General features: G+C 38.9%; 1 protein-coding gene across 3 annotated transcripts in view; it reads left to right on the plus strand.

The window, feature by feature from the left end:
* The window catches only part of FBN1 (fibrillin 1), a 139985-nt gene that overhangs the window by 13060 nt on the left and 105325 nt on the right, over window positions 1–21600 (plus strand). For all 3 annotated transcript variants that reach the window (XR_011904909.1, XR_011904908.1, XM_072346019.1), the window contains exons 3-6: window positions 1034–1116; window positions 2021–2119; window positions 8762–8857; window positions 10433–10528. Coding sequence is in view for 1 of the 3 variants with exons in the window: in XM_072346019.1 (XP_072202120.1) it covers window positions 1034–1116; window positions 2021–2119; window positions 8762–8857; window positions 10433–10528 (374 nt within the window). In the remaining 2 variants the exon portion in view is untranslated. The remainder of the gene's footprint in view (window positions 1–1033; window positions 1117–2020; window positions 2120–8761; window positions 8858–10432; window positions 10529–21600) is intronic.

Genomic DNA, 21600 nt, shown 5'->3' on the forward strand with positions numbered 1-21600 from the left:
TCTGGGAAGTACTGGCTTATAGCTAGCTTTAGTTCCATTAATCTATTGAGTAATTCCTCAGAGTAGTAAATACAGGTTGTAAAATTTTCCTTAAGATTATGAAACACACAGCAAAAGGGGACAAGTTTTTCAAAGGTGTGCCTTATTAGCTTTGTATATGTGGATCGTTGCATTAAATAAATGCAACTTGGATTTTAACAAAGAAGTTATTACTGCGTGGCCGAGAACAGTGTCAGTGTTTCTGTTTTTACCAGTGTAATCATGGTAGGGCTAGTGTCATGTCCCTTCAGCTTATGTTAGAGACTCTTCTGAGGTACTTATTTGAAAGATCAAATATTGATGAGGTGGATGGGGTGGAAAAAAAAATCCTATGGATCCATCATTTAAGAAGTTCAATAAGTTCTCATTGCAGGTAGGCCCTTCACCTGCATTTCACATGACCTCTGTCTGTCTACATGCACATCCTTGATTTTCTTAATAGCAAGTCATTTATGTTATGCATAATTGGGCTCATTTATTTGCCTTATGTCACGATTGGTATTATTTTACTCATACATACATGCAAAGTGTTGCTCAGAGACAGAGCAGAGAACAGTAATAGCGCTACAAAGTGAAGAAGTAAAAACAATAGGGAGCTTAGAAGTTATGATTCAAAATGCACTGAGATTCCTCTGTGGTCACCATTGGGTTTTATATTTAAAGGGGTGTTTTGCTACAAAATCCTGTGAGGTATTTTTTTGGATATGGCTTGATAGGAGACATTTTTGTCTACGCTTTTATTGTTCACATGTTACTGTTTTGATTTTTTATTTTATGGCATCTTTAATTGATAAAAGCATATGCCACCTAAAAAACCCAGTGATCACAGGCAAGCAGTTCTGTTAAAAGTATACCACGCTTTTAGGTTTAATTATTAAGTGTATTTTGCAGTGATTTACTTTTTCCATCTTTATGACTCTTACTTTTAAAACACATTTCTGAGCAAAAATAAGAAATAGTCATTTTTCTTTCTTTCTTAATTTTTTTTTTCCAGACCAAATGTGTGTGGATCACGTTACAATGCTTACTGTTGCCCTGGATGGAAAACTTTACCTGGTGGAAACCAATGCATAGTCCGTAAGTTAATCTAGTTATATGTTTTGACTGAGGTTTATCTTTGTCCCTGTATGTCAGGGTATTTTTAATTGTATACCAGAGCTGAAATGTTTCTGTATGGTTTCAATAGCAGCTACACATCATTTCTTTACTGTTTTAAATATATTAAGCTAATATACAAAGTTCTGTGGACTACGATATAGTGATATGATACCAGTATTTAACAAAGGATTAATCTCATCCACATGTTCCGTTTAAGTCTGTGGTAAAGCGATCCAAGGGGTGTGTGGACTCTCAGGAGTGAGTAGCTGTGGAATATGTTAATCTGTTTAAGTAAATGGAAGGAGGCAGGGCCAGCAAGTACATTTACTCTGCTTGTTTGGACCATATCCCTGAAATGTATACATAGGGACATCAGTGTATACATATGTTCATCATGTTGCTGTGTATGTGTTCACACGTAATGGTACACTGTACCGTAAACAGAACCCAAAGGTTGATAAGACCCTCCTCAGAAATACTGAGGCAGCTTGCTCTCTCATTTGGGAATTGTTACACTGATGTGTCTGTGGTGCAGAAATAAAGGGAGCATTGTAGTGCTGCACCTAAGTCATCCTTCCTCCAGGAGGGATTTGGTAAGATGGACCACAGTTTCTTCTGTGGAAATCTCCCTATGTATTTAATGCAGTCTGTGATGTGTACCTGGGCCTTTTCAGAAGATACTAGAGCTCTAGATGTTAGTGGTCTGTTATAGAGAGACAGATGAATGGAAGGGACCCTCTTGGAATCTGTTGTATGCCATTTAATGAGTTTATAGGTGTTTTTGTCATGGTGTTGAATGAATATTTTCTATCATGTGGTTGGTTATTGTAATGTGTTTGGGGGTTTTTAGAGCAAGTTGTAAAGGTATTTGTTTTATTTGTAGCAATCTGCAGACATTCCTGTGGAGATGGATTTTGCTCTAGACCAAACATGTGCACATGCCCAAATGGTCAGATAGCCCCCTCCTGTGGTTCAAAATCAAGTAAGTATTTCTTCTTTGTCTGTCATTTTCCTTTTGAGCCCATCAAGCTGGTAAGGCATGTAAGATACTTCAGTGCTTCATATTTAAGACAAATAACGTATGAGTCACCAGGCATACATCAACACGGGAAAGACAGTGAGTGTAGATTTCTATGATGAAACTGAAGAATGACTCAGAAGCTAGCTATTGGAGATGCTTTTTGTTGGCTAAATTGGTTTTATTATAAATTATGTTTATTTGTCAGTTTGTAATACTAATTCCAGTCTTTGTTTGCTTTCTGGAAAATGTCATATCTCTGTTCAATGTTAGACACATACAGATAGGCCCTTGTAATGCGAGAGAGAACTGTGTTGGCAATTGGCTGAATATATCTTGCTTTGTAATTCTACTATCACTGTAGCCAGACACTATTCTATTGTTTACACGTATCGGCTTACTGATTTGCAGTAAATTAATCAAGTGTCGTAGGACTTCCTTGTCAGACTCGGTACTTATCTACTGAATCTAATGCTGCTGACCTCATTCAAGTGACACTTCTGTAGATGCTGGAGGCACAGAATGGGTGGCACTTTTTAAATGAAACAGCTTTTCATCTGAAAAATTCAGATGCTTTGGAAATAAAAGTTTTCAGAGATGACTTTTTCTAGAAATGTTTGGATTTCGGTTATTCAAGGAATGTTTCCTGGACCCAGAATAAAATGAGTAAAGTGAAACTCATACAGTGAACAAAACAGCTCGACAGTTGATCTTGAATACCTGATTATGGAGTGGGATCACACTTGAGATAGTCTCTCCATTCATATATGAGATGCCAGCTTTGATCTCCACTGTACTCTCATTTGAATGTAGAAGACCCCAATATTTGTATGAAAAAGGAAGTTTTGAGGAAGGAGGTTGGGGGAAACTTTTTTCCACACAAATGTCTGTTAACTATCTGAACAACATATTAACTGAATTCAGTGGGGCAGTCTGTAATGTTAAGTAAAACCATTACTCTTTTCATTTTGAATGTCTCTCTAGTCTTAATATGTGATCTGCTTGGCTCCTATATTCTACCTAGCTGTTTTCCTGCTTTCCTAGCTGAAAAAGAGTTTTCCCACATAACTGACCACTTCAGTTTGTGGCTTTAGCATCCTTTTCATGTGGTAACAGTGGAGAAACAATAACAACTGTGGAATGTAATGGAATGGCATGTACTAAAATGGTAAATATTGTTCTTCATAGTTCAGCCCCTTTCTCATGCTCCTGCAATGTCTGTTAGGTGAGGAGAGTTTGGAGCTGTGGAGCTCCCAGAGAGTGCTAGGAGGAGAAAGAGTGCAAAATCTGCACAAGTGTCTCTGTTCGTTCCTGCCTGGGTTTGCAGCTACTGTTTTACCAGGTGCATCCGCCTTGATCCTGTAAGCTAGTAAAGAAAAGCATGACGTTCTCCTAAGTCCCTTCCAGAGTACAGAAGGAGAGGTACATCCCTACATCTGTTACATGTTTTGGCACCTTTCTAAAAGACAGGAATGAGTGGGCTTTAGTATTACCTCATTTTTTCTTAGGCCACACTGAAGTAGTTTATGAGTCAAGACTTAAAAGCAAGATAGAGTATGAGTAAAGTTACAGTTGTTCTTGTGGTGATTTTTCTTACATATTCTACCATTTGTCTCCATAGTTGTAGCCCTCATTGGAGTTGAATGATAAATGGTCCACAGAGCACTTTACTACAGTTGTTAATTATATTCAATACCTACACCAGTTAGCTAGTTTGATTACTTTCTCTAAGTATGGATGTTCTACTATTGTAAGCTTTAATCAATGCTGACCTTCTCTTCTTTATACTGCTTTATACTGCTGCATGTGTCTATAAGGCTTACATTAAAATTGCTTTTCTGTATACTATACCAAATACATTTAGCAGAGGAGTAAAAACATATAAACATATTGTTTATATCTTGCATAATTAGTGCAACACTTTCAGATACTTTTTTATGTGTGTGTTTTCACATCACCTCCACTTAGTGAAGCAAACCAATCTTAAATGGAAAAGTGACTTGAGTTGTCGTAGAGAGAAATTACTGCTTCTGTGCACTCTTGTGTAATAACTTTTATGACCCAGCACCTCATTAGGACTTACAGAACATACAATTTCTGAAAGTCATTTGCTCTGTTGGCACTGCAGACAAAGCCCATGATACATATTTACACAATAGACCACAATGGCTTAGATCTGCTATTAGAAAACAAAGGAAATATAAACATAAAAAATACCATTCGACATCAAAGGGTTACTGTCAAATCACATTGGCTACAATTAATATTTTGTCGGTATATGCATCCATAAACCCATCTATTAATTACACTTCAAGAAATGAGAAAAAATTTTACTCAAGTAATACAAAAAAATCAGAAGTGGATGCTGTCCAGTCGTTATGCCAGTGTAATTATCACACTGATTCATATCAAATGATCTATCAATTCATTTTATACTTTGCAAAAATCTAGTTAATACCAAAAGTCAGTGTATTGCAAGAGTGCTAAGCTAGGTGTCTTGCCCTGAGTGCTGGCAGGTAGGTAAATGCCAGTCGTCTTTTTCTGTACATTGCAGATGTTGCTTTACATCTCAGGTTTAAACAAATTTGTTATATTTATAATGCAAATAACAGATAGAAGGTGAAAATACCAGAACTTCACACAATTAAAAATATGGGCCCCGTACATGAGATGTGCTTTAGTCTTCTTTTGAAGATTTTGAGCTGTATCTGTGTTTAGTACTTAAGGAATCAGTAGTGGTTACAGGTTTTAATTTGTGTACAGCCATAGTCAGAAACCAAACTCAGAATAGCTTTGACAGGCTGCTTGTCTGCTGGACTCAAAGAGTGCAGACTGGAAAGCAAAACATAGCCTCTGACTTCGATTCTTACGCAGGTCACTTGTTGGGACTTTTCTGGTTACAAATCAGCTTTAGGAATCTGATTCATGGTTGAAAAGATCAACTGGTGGTTTTCTCAGCAGGGATTGTCATGACATCAGTGAACTTGCTGGCTGAATAGTGGTTGTTTCTCAGTAATTCTTGAATTTTTGGGGTTTGTTTACAGTAGGCGTGGAGATAGCATTGCCACATCTGGAGGCATCCCTCAACCTGCTGCATGTGAGTCTGACACTGCAGTGCACAGGATGGGGAAGGCAGTTTGCCCTCTGTGCTGGCTTCCCTGCCCTTACCAGCCAGACCACCCCAGACACAGCTGCTTTGACCCACGCTTATGTTGTAGGCACATCCCACCATCCTGCCATGTTGTTGCAGTTGCTGCTCTGCCCTTGTGGGAGCTGGGGGCGAGCGACGTGGAGGACAGACGGTTCCTTTAGCTGCAGTCAGTGAGTGCTATCAGAGCCATCATTCTGAGGTTTCCTCAGAGACTGGGCAGGAAGCCTTGAACCCAGGCCTTCAGGTCTGCACCCACAGAGGTCACTCCCTGAGATGGTGTGGGAGATGTCTGCTCAGCCAGAGCTCGGCCCCTTGATTTATTCTGCTGCTGTCAGGAGTGGTGAAAAGCCTTGATTTTTTGGAAGTTTCTAAAGTTTTTGAGGCTACTGTGGGTTTTCTCAGGCAGCTGCTGCCTCGCGTGGATGCAACCCTGCATCCTGGCCTGGTGCTGGCTGCCATCTCCTGAGTCAGTCACTCGACAGAGAAAGCACGCTGAGCATCTGGGATGCAGTGAGGCCATCATTCCTTGTTTACAGCTCCTGGCAGGCAAAGCCCTGCGTCATGCACAGCCAGGCTGGGAGTGTTCCCTCAGCAGTGGCATGGAGAGATGAGGCAGCTGCTCCTGTGGAGTGCCCCGGGCTCCAGGCACCAGGTTCTGCTCCTCAGGTTTTTCACCCCCATATTTTTTAGCTGATACTGCTGAGCTGATGGTGTGGGTGTGTTACCTTTTGGCTGTTTAGTGATCCCCTGAATGTTTTGGGAACAGTTGTGATGTGATGGTATACTCTGTAGGGATGAAGTTTTTGCTCAGATTTGCTAGGAATTTACTAAGACAGTCAGAAACTGTGATGTTTAGATGTGCAGCGTGTAGTTTCTCTTTGATAATCAGTACAAACATTGCCCACACACATTGTGCATGGATGTTCTTGATCTTGCCGTCTCCTTTGCAGGTTTATAAAGCTGCATTCCTGCCGTTACCTCTGTTTTGATTTGAGAAATTTCCATTGCAGACTGTTTACAAATTGGACCTGAGAGAGAATGATAATTTGTTAAAAGCAATAACTTGTTAATGTTAACAAGAAAATGCAAAGCTGTAAGAATAGATTTACCAGCCTTATGGTAATTCCTGTGCTTTTTCCTCTAGTCTCAGTCAATGCAATACCTTGGGGCAGGTTATTTCATTTAGTGGAGTATCTCAACACAGTGTTGATATAGCTGAGGCTCTGGACCTGCAGTAGTATGCTGCTTTTCAAAAATGCAGTCTTAAAGTCATCATCTAAGCTCCAGACAGCCTTCTGCATGTTTTTCTATAAACTTTTGGAAGGGTAATGTTTCAGAATAGTCAGTATTAGTTTGGAAATACTGAAATTCCTGTAAAAGACAACAGAAAATGATTAGTTTACTGACTTGATGTTGCTGATTTTATTGCATAGTAATAAGGGAGAAAGATCGCTGATCACAGCAGCTCATTATAGTAATTACGATGGGTTGTCTCAGCAGTCTCTTCCATAATGATTTTAGTTTAAAAAGAAGGAAGAAGTATTTTACCTTGGAAAAGTTCCTTTGAGAAGCAGTAAGACAAATTATGGAAACTTTTGTGTGTGCGTGTTATGTGTAAAACCACTCCTTATCCCAAAATGGGGAAATATACTTTACTGTTACTTTTACAAATAATACGAAAATCATCATATAAGCTACTGTTAACCTTTTTATCTCAAATGTAGTTCAAACTATTTAAATGGCTTTGGTCTTCATGTGGGAATGGAAATTAGCTCTTGGCATAGCTTGCTCTAATTGAAATCAGTTTGTGGTTTTTAAGTTCCTTCCCTGCTTGACAGATGATATCATTTCCTATGCTTTTTGTAATCCCCTCTGTTTTTCTAAGATTGTATAAAGCAAAGTTGAAGTACACATTTTAAAGAAACTATACACCTTTTTCTGACCTACTTAGGACATTGTCCAGAAATCTTCACCAAACACTCGCTCTGTATTTGCAGACAATTTCTCTTTTTGTGGAGGAATGTTAGCACATTTTTGTTGCCTGAAGTACATCCAAAGATGTATCGTAAATATTAGACAGAAAAGGACTGTGAGGCAGAGTGCTTACCTTTCTAATTGAAGAATTAGTTGTACCAGTGTTTCAAATGCTAGGTTATTTTAAATCCTTTATTTGCACATTTAACTTCTATTCTGTGGATTCAAATCTCTGTAGATGGCAATACAGTTAAAAATATTAATTCTGCTTTTAAAGAAAAAAAAAAGATTCCATTCGCATACTTTCAAACTGTAAAAAGCCAAACAATGCTTAAGGGCTATGTGCAACAGGAAAAATTCAGTGGTTGGCATGGCACCTGTTAGCAGCAGGCTTTGGCAGTACATGCAATTTGTATTTTTCTGACCTGAGCATTTCAGACAGCATGGGGTAGGTATCCAGTGCTCCATCACAACCTACTAAAATGCTGATCTCCCGTAATCCTATCTGGGGAGGAGCCTTTCATGTGGTTCCTGTTAAGAGGGAAAGCATTTCCCGACTGCGTACTTGTGTGCCTGCCCCTGTTAGCAGCTGTGTCAGGCAGTGGGAGCTGCGAGGAGGACTTTGCCGAGAGGCCTGCCTGCTGCTCTGTGCCTGATGAAAAGCTTTAAGTTGTTCCTGACCTCTAGTTAAAAAGCATATTTGTCCTTATTATTAGAAAAACGCAGCACATGCTTTTATGCTTTACTGGCGTTGGACTTGGCCCGCATGCTAATCGTTACAAATGGTGGGGCTGCTGCTGAAGAGAGCAGGCTGTGCTACTCCCCAGCCTCTGCTCCTGGCAGGGAAGGTCTTTGGCTCTGGGGAAGCGCTGTCTGTGAGCTCTGCAGGCACAGGAGCTAGCAGCAGTTTTATGTGGTGATGGGGTGAGTCCATAGAAGGCATGCAAAAGGGAATTATCTTGTTACTTTACCTTTTTGTGCAAGAAGTCCTACCTGGGTAGATCAGCTTCTGATTCTGTGTGTTGGCAGAGCCAGGCTGTCCTCAGGAGTTTTCTTATTTCCTTTCCTTTAATGCCTCCTTTTCCCATTGCCCATATGATAAGACTGTTACTCCTTGGTGATAGCTACCAGAAGTCCAGTACTTTCTCCCTACTGATGATCTCTTTGCACCACTGCAAGCTAGAAGAATAAATTCTGCAGATTTATGCTCCCTATGAAGTGCTATCGACTTCAGTGTGTGAAGGTAGTGTCAAATTCTTGCACTGCAGCCTCTAGTTCTTAGGCACTGTAAATCAGTATTGTTTTCTATTTTAAACATGAAATATTGTTTGCTATTTTAAACATGACTTAAAATGTGCATCTTCTGTTTCTAGTACTGCTTTCTAGTTCATATAATCAGTCCCTGAAGAAACCTCCTAGCAGATAGTTGTATGTTTCTGCTTGGCTTGGTTTAACTCAGGAAAATCTTTTTTCCTTTCAAGTACAACACTGTAACATCCGGTGTATGAATGGAGGTAGCTGTAGTGATGACCACTGCCTCTGTCAGAAGGGATATACAGGAACGCATTGTGGACAGCGTAAGTACACTTTATTAGTAGAGATACCGTGTATAATCGAATAATTCTGAGATACGTGAACTATGTGACTTTAACACTAAATTTCAGCTGGTATTGAGCTTGTTTTTGATCAGGTACAGTGGAATTTTACAGGAAAACACATGACTTTGTAATGAGTGCCGAGTGAATTCTTTCTGATCAGTGCTATTAAAATAAACATCATGTGAATTCATAATAATTGGATATAACTCGATCCTGCAGTTCTCACACTGCCGTAATTCCTATTGAACTCCAGGGCTTTACACTCACTAGAGCAGGAGGCCATAAATACAGAATTTACATGGGATTCAATTTTCATCTCAGGTAAAATTGAGCTTTTTAATACAAAGCCCGTTTTTTATTGTAGGGATTTGTCTCAGAGTTAGCTCTTACACTCAAGGAGTTTTACTTGTTTTGATATTGTCTCGATACGGTTGATCGACATATTTTTTTATTTCCTCAATCAATCCTGAGCCAACAACATTCCTGGATTTGCTGCTTGAAACCTCTCCCAACATGATTATGGTGGTCTCTTGCTGCTCTTGGCTACAATGCTGTGAAGAAACTCTCAAATAAGGATGTACATGCTGTTTTTGACCAAGGCTGTCGTGTTGCTATCTAGTGAACTATTGGTCTGACAGAGAAAATGTGTTTAGCTTATTTAATGAAAACCTTTTGTGCTCTGTCAAAGTCAATGGCACACTTTACATGAACTTCAGTGAGACCAGGAATTTACTCTAATAATCTGGAAGAGGATCACATGGTGAAAGGATTAAGAATTGTATTTCTGCCTTCTCTGTGAAATATCAAGTGGATAAAAGAGGATAAATGGAAACGTTCTTTCTACTGAAGTGAATGTGAAACGGAACAAAGAATAACATTACTCAATGAGCATCAAATTGTACTTAGAAACTCTTTTTTCACATGAAGGTTACATTTTCTGATTATTTTTGAAGGAAATTGCTTTTGGAGTTTATTATGAGGAAAACTGGGCTCTAGTGACTGTGTAACGCAGTGAATCTTGGATTAACTAAATCAGAATAGACGCTAATTGCATATTGCCCTCCTTGTTGGTATCATGGATTATTAAACACCAGTAACAAGCCTTTTAACACTGGATTTTTAATTTTAACTTTAATTTTTATTATGGCGGAGGAGCAAATGCATGATGGTTAAATGTGCTGGAATATCGGGAGCGCCTCTGGGAACTTAAAGGTGCATTTTTCACCTGCACCTTCTATGAGCAGTTTCTACTTTTTCTTTGTTGACAATTTCAAATAGATGTTATTTCGAAGTTGTAGAATTGTCTGGTCATTAAAGAGGCTCTGAGAGGTCAGAGGAACTGTGGTTATTAGCATGTTTGCATTATACCTCCTTGAAAAGATTAATTCATTCTACTAATGAGGCCAGAGAGTAGTGAAGGATTCTAGAAAGAATGTATCCTGACCTGTTGTGTTTAGATTTTTTACTAGTTTACCTGAGCTGGCTAAGCATGTAGTTTCCTGTTTTTCTGGGAATAATGTCATAGAGACTACTTTTACTTTCGCTTTGATACAGCTGTCTGTGAAAATGGATGTCTAAATGGAGGAAGATGCGTTGCCCCAAACCGATGTGCGTGCACGTATGGATTTACCGGACCACAATGTGAAAGAGGTATGTGGAAAAATATTGATAATTGTTTTTACCCAATCTTTCATTTAAGTCATCAGAAGAGCTGTTTGTATCTCTCTGATATGTCTGCTTACCAGTGATAGGTAACAACTTGCCTCCGTGTTTCACATATTATGACAGAGATTATTCAGTTCTGCTTCCCATCTTGTACAGCTGTGTTGTTATCAAACTGCCAACTGCCTCATCTGGTGTATGTTTTTTGTTTCACAATGTTCAACCAATGTAGTTGTTGATTTGATAGAGATGCAGGAAAGAATGTTTAAGCGTAAGCCTTCTGTTGAATTTTATAGTCTTAAAAATAATACCTTTTCATTTGATAGACTTAGAAGCTGATCTGTTCCACTGGAAATTTCATTCTTTAGCAAGAAGAATGGAAAATGTTAATTGTTTTCGGATAAAAGCTTGAAGTTTGGGAAAAGTAAAAGCTTTATAGGTTACAATTGTTTTGATTTGTTGCTTGAAATTTGTTGAATTTCAAGTAGTTACTGTTTGTTCTGAGCCTTCAGTCTGGTGAGGAGCTGCAGCGTACAAGTTCTGAAGGGGATTGTTCAATGCTGCTTTTATGTTGCCTGACCTGTGGCAGCCAGTTTGACTCCACCTGATTGGGCTGAAGCCTGCTAACAGCTTCAGTCATGTCCCTCAGGGCTCCTTTCTAGTGTTGGGTGGAGTGTGAAACTGGTGACACAAAGCCATCTGAGCCAAATCATACCGTTACGGAATCCCATGCATGTCTTTGAGCACAATTGAAGTGGAAAGCTGTAATAAATATGTCATCCATATGCAGTTTTTACCTAGAGCATATGCTTGATTCTGTAGTTATCAGTAAGAGAGAACATACACATTAATAAGGTGCAGTATTTCTAGTGAAAGATCACTGTTGTACTGAAGCCAAATGATAGTCATATCTTCCCAGAAAACCTCTGACAGTTGGCTTCTTTCACAGAGATTCCCTCCAGCCTCTCTACCTAGCTGAGCTAATATGTTCCCCTCCTCTAAAATAGGGTGTGGTGCTTTTTTGGTCCCAGAATTACATTATCCCATCAGAAAAATGTTTTCTGAAGATATCTTTTCAAGTATAAGCTAATGCTGATCTTAGTAGGCTTGCATTGTTTCAGCACGTGCACCTGTGTGGTCATTAGGGACTTGTCTGGCTGCATATGATTTTACACATCTGTCAACTAAGAAAGAGATCCCTAGTTTGGATCTTGCTCTGGAACGTTATGTGGATTCATGATGTTCCCTAGTGGGCTTCTGATGTATGTATGTGGATGGATATTTTGCAGTAAATAGATTGACAGGTTTCATGCCCTGCAAAGGAAGATTTTTATTGTTATTATTTTTTTAATAACCAAAGCTTCTCTAAACATGGAGGGGGAAAAACTGGGAAATTACTCAAGAGAAATAATCTCTGAAACTATCCCATTTCTGGGAGAAGTAGGAGAGGCAGATTGTTGTGAAAACACCATTTCTCAATATAAATGTAATGTGAAGTGATACGGTTTTGTGACATGTGTATTTTCCATGTGTTTGGCTGTGGTTTGACTTCTAAGGTGTGGCATGCCACAGGCTAACAGTAATGTAAGTAATTTACTACTGTGTATGACACAGTGCTTTTCTCTGCGACCACTGGCTAATGGTAACAGTTGCAGGGTGCTTGTGGCATGTATGTCACAGACCCAGGAGTATTCCAGCCATTGCTGTGTGTGTCATAGCTTAGAACTGTCTTGAATAAAACATTGTTGAGGCAACCAGATTCAGGGGGGTTGTTCTACTAACCAGGTATGGAAAACAGTGAAAAGGTTCCAGGTGCTTGTGTCAGAGTTTGAGCCAGTTTCTTAAGTTCAGCAGCATGTTGTGTTGTTTTATGTCTGCTGTTTTAATTTTCCATACATTTAAGCCATGTTTGTAAGACAGATTAGCTTGGTTGGTATTACCTCATAAATGCCGACCGTATGATTGTTAATGAATATTTACAAGACTTCTTTGTCAATGGTTTCAAATACATGCATAATGAAAGAGCTTATCTGGTAAAAGACCTACTGTTTCACAGTGCAGCAAATTCCACCACATCTGTGGCATGAGAAGTTTTATGTATTTATTCTTTCAGGGAGAAGCACTGGAGAGTTTCAGCCTACAAATTACTTTTTGTGTGGCTTAGAAGTGTTAACGTTGGTATAAAGCTCCACAAAATATGATCAGAAGGAGTTTTTACAAGCCCTATTGTCAGTGGAGTTCCTCTTTGTGTTCTGGGACAGTGCATACCATGTCACCAGTGAGATATGTGTTGTCAGGACTGCATCGATAACTGTGATGTGGCCAAGTCTATCACATGTATCATTGGCTCCTAAGCTGTGTCTGTGGTGCTTGGCACCCTTGCAGAGCACGGGGAGCCTCCTAGGCATACTGACAAGTGTATGCAGGTGTATATAAATACAGTAGAGCTGCTTTTCCTTTGAGATAATGTTCATCAAAAAGGAGAACCTGACATAAGCTGAACAGTGAAAAACTAGTGAAGTTGGGAGAGTCTTTCCTATAGAAATTTAAGATATGTTTAATATGCATAGTCCAGAAAGGAAAATATTTCATGCACATTGACTCAGTTAAAATTTGAACTTTAACCATTAATTCTGGAAGGTGCTGAGTTTTCTGGCTGTGATACAGTGATGGGCTTTGACGTGCATTTAAATGCAAACTTGAGATGTCAATATTCATAATGTTATTCAAATGCTTAAGGGTCTTGGCTGGATTTTGGCCAAAGCTTTCAGAGTTGGTACTGAGTTCTGAAAGGTACGCCTGAAATGTGTACTCAGCTTGAAGCACATCATTTAGTCGTATTGCTGACAAAAAGAAATTGCAGGTTATGGAAAAGATAAGGTGCAAGCAAACCTAAATTTCTGCTGCTGGTTAAGAAATAGATGCCACCTTTCCACCATTTAACATTTAATAATGAACGAGTTACAGATTTTGCAGTTCCTTTAAGAGTCACTGAAGAGACTGAGTCAGAGATTTAGCTTAGTTTTCCCTGAGGATGATTCAGAACATCAACAGCTCTTTTTGTTGTCTGTAAATAGAGCCTGGGGAATTGAGCTAGCTGTGTTAGGTGCCCACTTTGGGATTGTTTGTGAGCATCCCTCTATCATGCATTTGATAAACTTCCAGAGTAATGTCCAAAAGTGTTGTTACAGACTCAGAGAGATCAGAAACCCAATTAGATTTCATAGAACGATGTCCTCCGAATTAGTGCATAAATAGCTATCTTGACCTCTTTGAATCTCTTTTCCTTTGGACAGTTTGACAGATAATTGCAGAGTCACTTCCATAGAATATAAAATCGTATATTGTTGTTGTTCTGCTATTGAAAGAAATGCAATGAAATGTCCTTTTCTTTTTCAGTCTGGATCCAGTTAGAGGAACACAGTGGAAGCTTAGAATGTGTTACAGCCCTGTTTGTTTATTTGAATGCTTATGACAACATCAGGGGCTCAATCCTGCTGCATCTTGGAGTTTTGCCACTCGCTTCACGTAGGAGCTGAGTAGGGCCTGATGTAGTTCAAATATTAAAAATGTACCACGTGTGTTTTGTGTTTTTCTGGACTCAGAATATGAGCAAATGATTGCTTTTTCTTCAGACAGACTTGTTTCTGTACTGCTCGCTCCATGGCAGGAATTTTTGCCTAATTTTTAATTATATTTGGCCATTATTAAAAGTTCCCAGAATTAATGCCATATGTAAAAATATCTTTCCCAGAGCCTCTCTATGAAACTGCAGCCGCTGAAAGTGGTCGAGAGTAGTGTAGTGCTGTGTGCATTTCTTTCTTTCTAAATATTACAACGAGCAGAATGTTTTCACAAAGAGGACACTGCACCCCTTAGTGTGCCCCGTCTCTGGTATTTAGTCTAAACGGAAAGTAAATAACAAAGTGTAGATAGCAGTAAAAGTATGTTCCCAAAGCCTTATGTTGCATTTGAAGTAGTATTGCAGCATATGGTAGCTGGCAAACATTTGAATAAACTTGATTTTTGTAGCTGTCTTCCAAGAAACACATCTGTTGACATAGACGTGTAGTTTCTTCAGCCCTGTAACATGAATACAGTGTGTATAGTATTATAGCAGCAAACTAAAGGATGGTGAAACTTGTAGGCCTGGAAGAAGTATTCTAATGCACCGTTTTCCCTCTGAATCTATAAATTATGAAAAGTTGCTTCACACTGACTTTAGATATATTTAGTCACAGGCTGATGTTTTACTGTCTTTAACAGAATTAGAATTCATGTTGCCATCCTTTACTGTCTTGCAGTTCTAAAACAAACAGAAATTCAATGTTAGCACCCAGGAATATCTTTTCTGTGAAAGAAGTTGAGTTGAATGGATGAGGAGTTCTTAATTTTTTTTTTTTTAAACCAAAGCTGCAGCTTAGTGCTGAGGAAGTCAGTCTATACAGAATTAGTATATGTGATTTAAGACCATTTAGAATACTTAGCAATATAATCAATAGATCTTTGGACCAGAACTCACTAAGCTCAGTTTGTTTCTGAATGCCAAAAAGCGCTTTTAGAGTCTTTTGTATGTGAAAGCTTTTATCCATTGTTCTGCTTCTTGTGAATACACTATCCGGCTATTGTGTGTTGCTTGCTCTATACATAAAGCATCTGAAAATATCACATAACGTGTTTTGAAATGTTCTTACAGATATATGCTTAGAGCTTATTCAAGGTCCATAAATGATTCAGTACATATGGGCTTAGGTCTCTTGTGAGATGTAGGGACTCCAACTTTTGTACATGAAGCTGAACATTTACATTTTGTTCCAAATTGAGTTTTGGTTTCAGTCAAACAAATCCGAAGTTTTCATTCAGCTATTTGGCAGCTCTCTCTGTATTTCCATGCCTTCTTGATTGGCTGCTAAGGGCACTGACCTTTAGTTGTGCAGCAAGGTATTACTTGGCCTATGTATTTTGCTTTGACATTGTTTTAGTTGTGACAGTGAAGCTGCATACAAATTTAAGCACAAAATGAGGAGCCCATGCTTTGGTCAAGGTAGAAACAGTTTTTTTAAGTGGTAATGGCATGTGTTAATACAAACAGATTTAATGAATTACAGTACGAGCATTTGAATTGAACAGTTGTGTTGTTCTAATTGGTGTGATTTGATTCTTGCACGGAGGACATGAAGGGACTCACAGGAGGATCACTGAGATGGTTCTCCCGGTACTCAGACAGCTGTGTTGCTGCACCCAACGCCTACCTCCAGGTGTGCTGGCAGCCTCTGGGCATGCCTTTGCTCCACAAGAAATTCATTCCTGCTTTCTGCACTCAGGGCCAGCCTCGTGTTGGCTTTCCTCGTGTGGGCTTTCCTTGTGTGGTCTGCTTGGTGATGCCTTAGGAAATAAAGAGTGGAACCCTGTGCTTTCATCAGAAGGCACACAAAGACGTGGCTATGTTTGTTTGATTATAGGATGTTTCATTAATGTAGATATGACTTTTCTATACATGGTGGAGGCGGCTGAAAGACAGAACTCCCCTGAATGTCCTGCACTGCTGGATTTGTGCTCTGCAGAGCTCCAAGGAAAACTGGGAAGAATTAGTCTGATGTTGTATCACAAAAATCAGATTTTTTTTGTGTGTGCTGAGAGGCTGAGTTGGCTCTTGTTGATTGTAGTTGTTGTTGCAGCACAGCATTTGAGGCCTTCAGGATAAACGTCTTCAAACCATTCTTGCGCTCTTGGTACTGTCACAATATTCCCCTTTTCCAAATGTCAGCTGTCTCCCCATTTGTAGCTCCCTGTGAATCTTTAAGAACGTAAAGTAGCTGAGCACAAATAATTTCTGTGGAGCTTCCAATAGAGAAGGTGCTTTCTTGTTGGTGACCTCTGCAGCTGTACATGATACAGGGAATGAGTAAATGAAGATGGAATCGTATCTAGTGATACTGACTTGGCTGCTTGTGGAGAAATATGTTCCTTCTTGTCTGGGCCAGAGTAAGTCTTGATATAAGAAAGCATAGCTACCTAAAATGCTTTGATATCATGCAGTGAAAACTAATGTTTTCCTTGAGAATCACCTTGAAAATTCAAATAAGTTTTTTTGCTTTCACACCTTTCTTCTTATAGAGCTGGTAAGCTGAAAATTACTGTTACAGCTGAAACAGAAAAAATGAAAATATCAGCACATATCTCCTCTGTCAGGTTTGTGTCACAGGTTCGTTTGGTGCTGTATGTTTTTAGGTGATGAAGGATTTAGGCGTTTTTCAGACTTCATGATGGTATTTTCTAACAAAGAAAAGAGAATTCTCTTAAAACATTGTAGGTCTTACCTAATGCAAGGATAAACTCACAAGGGCATTTCCAAGAAAAACAATTCTTTTATGTAGGTCAGCTACGAAATGCTAATGAGAATACATCTTAAGCAGAGGTGCTCAAAATGGTCAGTGTTACATCATATGTAAGTTGTCTTGCAACACACTTGTAACAGAGTTGATGAAATCTGTTACATTTAGAAAAATAGCTCATATCCCATCTCAGCGTAAAAGTGGCAGAAAGTTATAGGAAATAACTGCCTAAGAGTGGTTATAAGGACAGTCACTTTCACGTTTCCAACTGGCCTCAAAAAGCTCAGGAATAATGACTGAGTGGTTTTTGTAATTTTTTTCAGTGACAGCTTGTACGGTTTGGCACTCTGGAGAAATGCTGTAGGAAAAGAAAAGAGGCCTGAATAAGGTCTAAAATGAAAGAAGCCTTAAGAGAAAGATCACTTTCCAAACTCTGCTATGCTGTAAAACAGTCTGGCTCTGCACTCCTTATCCAGAAGGGAAAAAAAAAATAAAAAAAAAATCTCTTTTGGAAAAAGAGGGAATTTCCTTATGTAAAGAAACCAAGGCTCAAAAGTGTTCTTTGTAAGAAGACATGTAAAAGCTAGTGATAAGGAATTGGGGGGGAAAAAAAAAGAGAAAAAAAGTTGAAATTAGTAAAGTGTGTGGGTATATACACGTGCACACAAGCACTCATTTATGTGTTTTAAAGCAGAAATAAGAAACTTGTAAGCCTCTGGTTCCTGATAGTGCTCTTACACATTTACCGTGTATCTGCTGCTGGTATTGTCCGTGCTGTGCTAACACAGGTAGGCTAACATAACTGCAGCCTCAACTTCAGATTGCTGAGCCAAAGTCTTAATTTTCTTTTCCAGTGGTATAAATCAGGTTCCAGGCCCCATTTGGAAGGGGTAGCCTCTGCACTGTTTTCTTTCATGAATGTTTAGTGTAGCATGTGATTTTTAACTTGACTAACACTAGCTTAGTGAATGGTGCTGGGATTGTGTTATAATGACTCTGTTCTCATCACTTAGTGTTGTAAAGTTTGCCTGGTGAGCTCCAGGAGTTTCAGTAATGTCCTTACTCCTTGGGATGTGACTCTCTAATGCTTCCTTTTCCTACAGGGGTGCTTACAGCCGTAGGGGAATGGGAGGTTAGGAGAATGCTTGCAGTTTTGTGCTTGAGGAAGTGGTGGCTGGGGCCTTCTGCCTGTGTCACTGTGTGAGAATGGGACAAAGCCCCCGTTCTGCTGTGCTGAGGCAGGAGGACCCTCACTGACATTGCAGCAGTGATAATAAATTTAGTGTTGTTTTATTAGATTCACTGTTTTGTTGTTGTTTTTTGTCTACATGGCAGTTTGTTAGCGTTCTCTAGTCTTGAGATTAAGCCATTGGTTTTATAAGACGAGATGCTTATATTGCCTTTGTTGTTCCCACTGCTTATGATAGCTCTACTGAATCTACCGTAAGATAAGTTTTCAGCAAGGCAGGGGAGATCAGTTACTCAGTGGGGTGACTCTTACATACCAAAGAAGGTATTCCCTTTTTTTGTTTGTTTGATTTCAATGAAGTCATAAGAATTACAGAAGAGAGAGGGAATAATTTCTAAGTTTTTCATCTTATAGAATCACTCCTGTGTGGAAAAGACCTCCTCCTGTTTGAGCTGAATCAGATAGAGCAGCTTGTCTAGCACTGTGTCCAGTCACCTCCTGGAAAATGTGTTAAGATGTACTTTAGTCTGTGATATGTTGTAGCACATCCAATTTGAGCCTGTTAGCCACTGAAAGTAAGACCCAGAGCTAACTCTGTCAGGGCATTCATAATCCTGGGTGTTTGGTGTTTGTTGTTGGTGGTAGTGGGTTTGTGTGTGTCTGTGTTTTTTGGGGGTGGGGGGAGGTGTTATTTATTTTTATTTTTGCTTTATATTCTCTGAAGTGTATTTGACAATTAGTTGGAGGCTGTGAAATGGAAGCATATATTATGCTGATAATTTCTAGTGGACTTGGTAATAAAATTCTAAAAACTGAACAGTTTGTTTAAAAATATGAAATGGGCTGACAAAATTACACTGCTTCATGGGATGTGTGATAGGGAATGGTTTTGACTCCTAATAACATTAGTACTACGCTGCAGACAAACTAGCAGGTGAATTTTTCTGCTTGCACTATACTTCTGTGGCTGTACTTCCGTTACTTAAAATAAAAACATGAGGAGTCCCATCTATAAATCAAACCTCCTTAAGGCTACATATTGGGGTTGCTGGTGCACAGCATTTGTCAGTGACTGGTTATTGACAAGCTTGAACTTGAGGGAAGAAAAGAGGGCAAATATGTAGTGGAATTCAGGGTATCTGGTAAAATTATGGACGTGTTCTTTTAGTGAATGTGAACAGTCTGCACACTTCATGTCCACAGAAGTAATTTACTGGGCTGTAGTATTCATTCATGCTCATCACATTATGCCTACTATGCTTGTATGTCATAATATCACACTGTTCTTAGTGCTGCATTTCCATGATTCACCGTCTCCATTTATTTTTCACTATGAGATTTTAACTTGAAAATATTATGTATTATAATTGGTACAGCTAAGTAACATGCAAATAAGCAAAATCATAGACATGCTTTGAAATCTTTTCCCCCATCTTGACTGTTAATTTCATCTGAGCTAGAAGGAAACCAGGTTCATAAGTCAAGTGGGATTTTAAGCTCTCAAAACCTCCTATATCTGCTTAAGTTTCTGAGAACTAGGACAAGAAAGCAAACAAGAAACATTTGCTGTGAAAAGCACGCTGTATAATTCCTTTAAAGTGCAATTAGGATGAATCTTACATTGAGACACTTTGAAATACTTCTTTGAGAGCCATTGGACATGTCTCTGTGCTGGAATAGTATGTCCAGACATTTCAGCTCAGCTGAGCAATATAAGTTACAGAATACTACTTAAGCCTGAAATGTTTATAAGAGGTAATAGTAAAACCAGCAAGCAATGAATTATAATTGTCCTGCTGAGATACGATGAAAGCCTTACTGAGAATCTCCATGTCCCGGTGGGACGGTATGGGTGGTAACTTGGAGAGATCCGCAGAATGGTAGTATGACAGCTTTACAGTCGGATTAATGCAAGCTTCAAAAGAAACCACAGGGTCAAAAATGACTTCCAGACTGCAGGCTTGAAAGGCAAAAAGATCTGCAATTGAAATGGTCAGTTAAAAAAGAAAGAAGTGTTATGTACTGTGAAAGGACAGTCAATGTTATCAGTGACTCCTTTAAGGTATAGTTTATTGATGCAGATACTATGTGTAGAATAGACTCGTGTGACATAGCATTGCTTATCCCAGTTACTTGATTCTTGAGAAACAACCGGACACTTTGTTGGTGTGAACTTCTTGAGGGGTTTGTTACAGAGTAAGTTACAAAGGAAAAACAAATGAAGCAGGTGAGGAAGGATAAAGAAAGATGGCAGAGGGCATCAAGCCTAATACTTTCATGCATCTCACAGGAAGAGAGCATTGAAAGCAGGTTGTGAAGTTTAGACTGGTTCTTAGGCCGGGAAAACCCAGCAGAGATGTGCATTCCATCCATCTGTATGGCTCTTCTAGTAAAAACATTGCTAGACGTGAGCACAGTCCAGGAATGGCAAATGATGAATGACTTAGCAAGCTACCTTGCTGGGTATTTAATCTGTGTGGTTATCTAAACAATTTGAAATGCTTCTCTTGGCCTGAGGCAGTTCTGGGCAAAATGAAGTGCCATGCATTAAACCTTGTGCTATTTCAGCTCTAAGGTCCCAGCAGGAGCCCAACAAGATATGGCTTCATGAAAGGTGATACTATATTAAACTAACAGTACAAGTTGTATCAAACTCAGTTCCAAATTCAATACAAAAAGTCATGTTTTTAGAAGGCATTTTGAATCTAGCACTAGCACTTCAGTCACTTGCTGATGTCAGTATTAAAAAAATGCTTTGTACAGCTGCTGACTACAAGGAAGATGAGAGGTTAAATTGGGTTAGTGGAAATGAAAGGCATGCAGTGGAAGAAATATTAGTATCAGAATGTTTATGGAATTTGTCATTAAATAACAGAAGTGTTTAAATTGGAAGGCCAATTTAAAGCATTTTTTTTTAAAGAGTTGTTTTTCCTTTTATGTGAAATTGAAATTATTTACTGAGATATAAAAGGAAACATAGATTTATTTATTTATTTATATCCCCCCCCCTCCTCTCTTTGAAAATAAAAGTAAGTAGAGGTGATGGCAAATCACTCTCAGTTTCTTACTCTTCAAATTCTCCTGAGCTAGAGCCTGAGCCACCAACATGTATTAGAATAGTTCTGCTATTCTTACTACGGTTGATTACAGTTCTCTGTTATAAAGGGTGGAGGCACTTGGTTGTTCTCCAAAGAAAGTGAGTAATAATTGACCTAATGTACAGAGCACATGAATAACATATTCTTTTGGTAAGAAATTTATGTTTTACAGGGTGTGCTAGAGTTCACATCCCTTTTTCACATCTTCCAAAAGATTTTAAAATACTCAGCTGCTCTATTAAATTTCTAATTCAACAAATACTCAAATATGAAGTATGCATTAGATAAAGCTCTTGAGTTGAATCCAAACATTGAAAAATCTTTTAATCTGTCTTGAAAACAGCTGTTTAGAATTTTGAATAGAAATAACAACTTCCTTCAGCCTATGTCGTTGATGTCTGCTTCAGTCTCAAGCAGGGAGGAATTTCTTTCTGTTAC

The sequence above is a fragment of the Excalfactoria chinensis genome, chromosome 10 (assembly GCF_039878825.1).
Source record: "Excalfactoria chinensis isolate bCotChi1 chromosome 10, bCotChi1.hap2, whole genome shotgun sequence".
Taxonomy (NCBI): Eukaryota; Metazoa; Chordata; class Aves; order Galliformes; family Phasianidae; genus Excalfactoria; species Excalfactoria chinensis.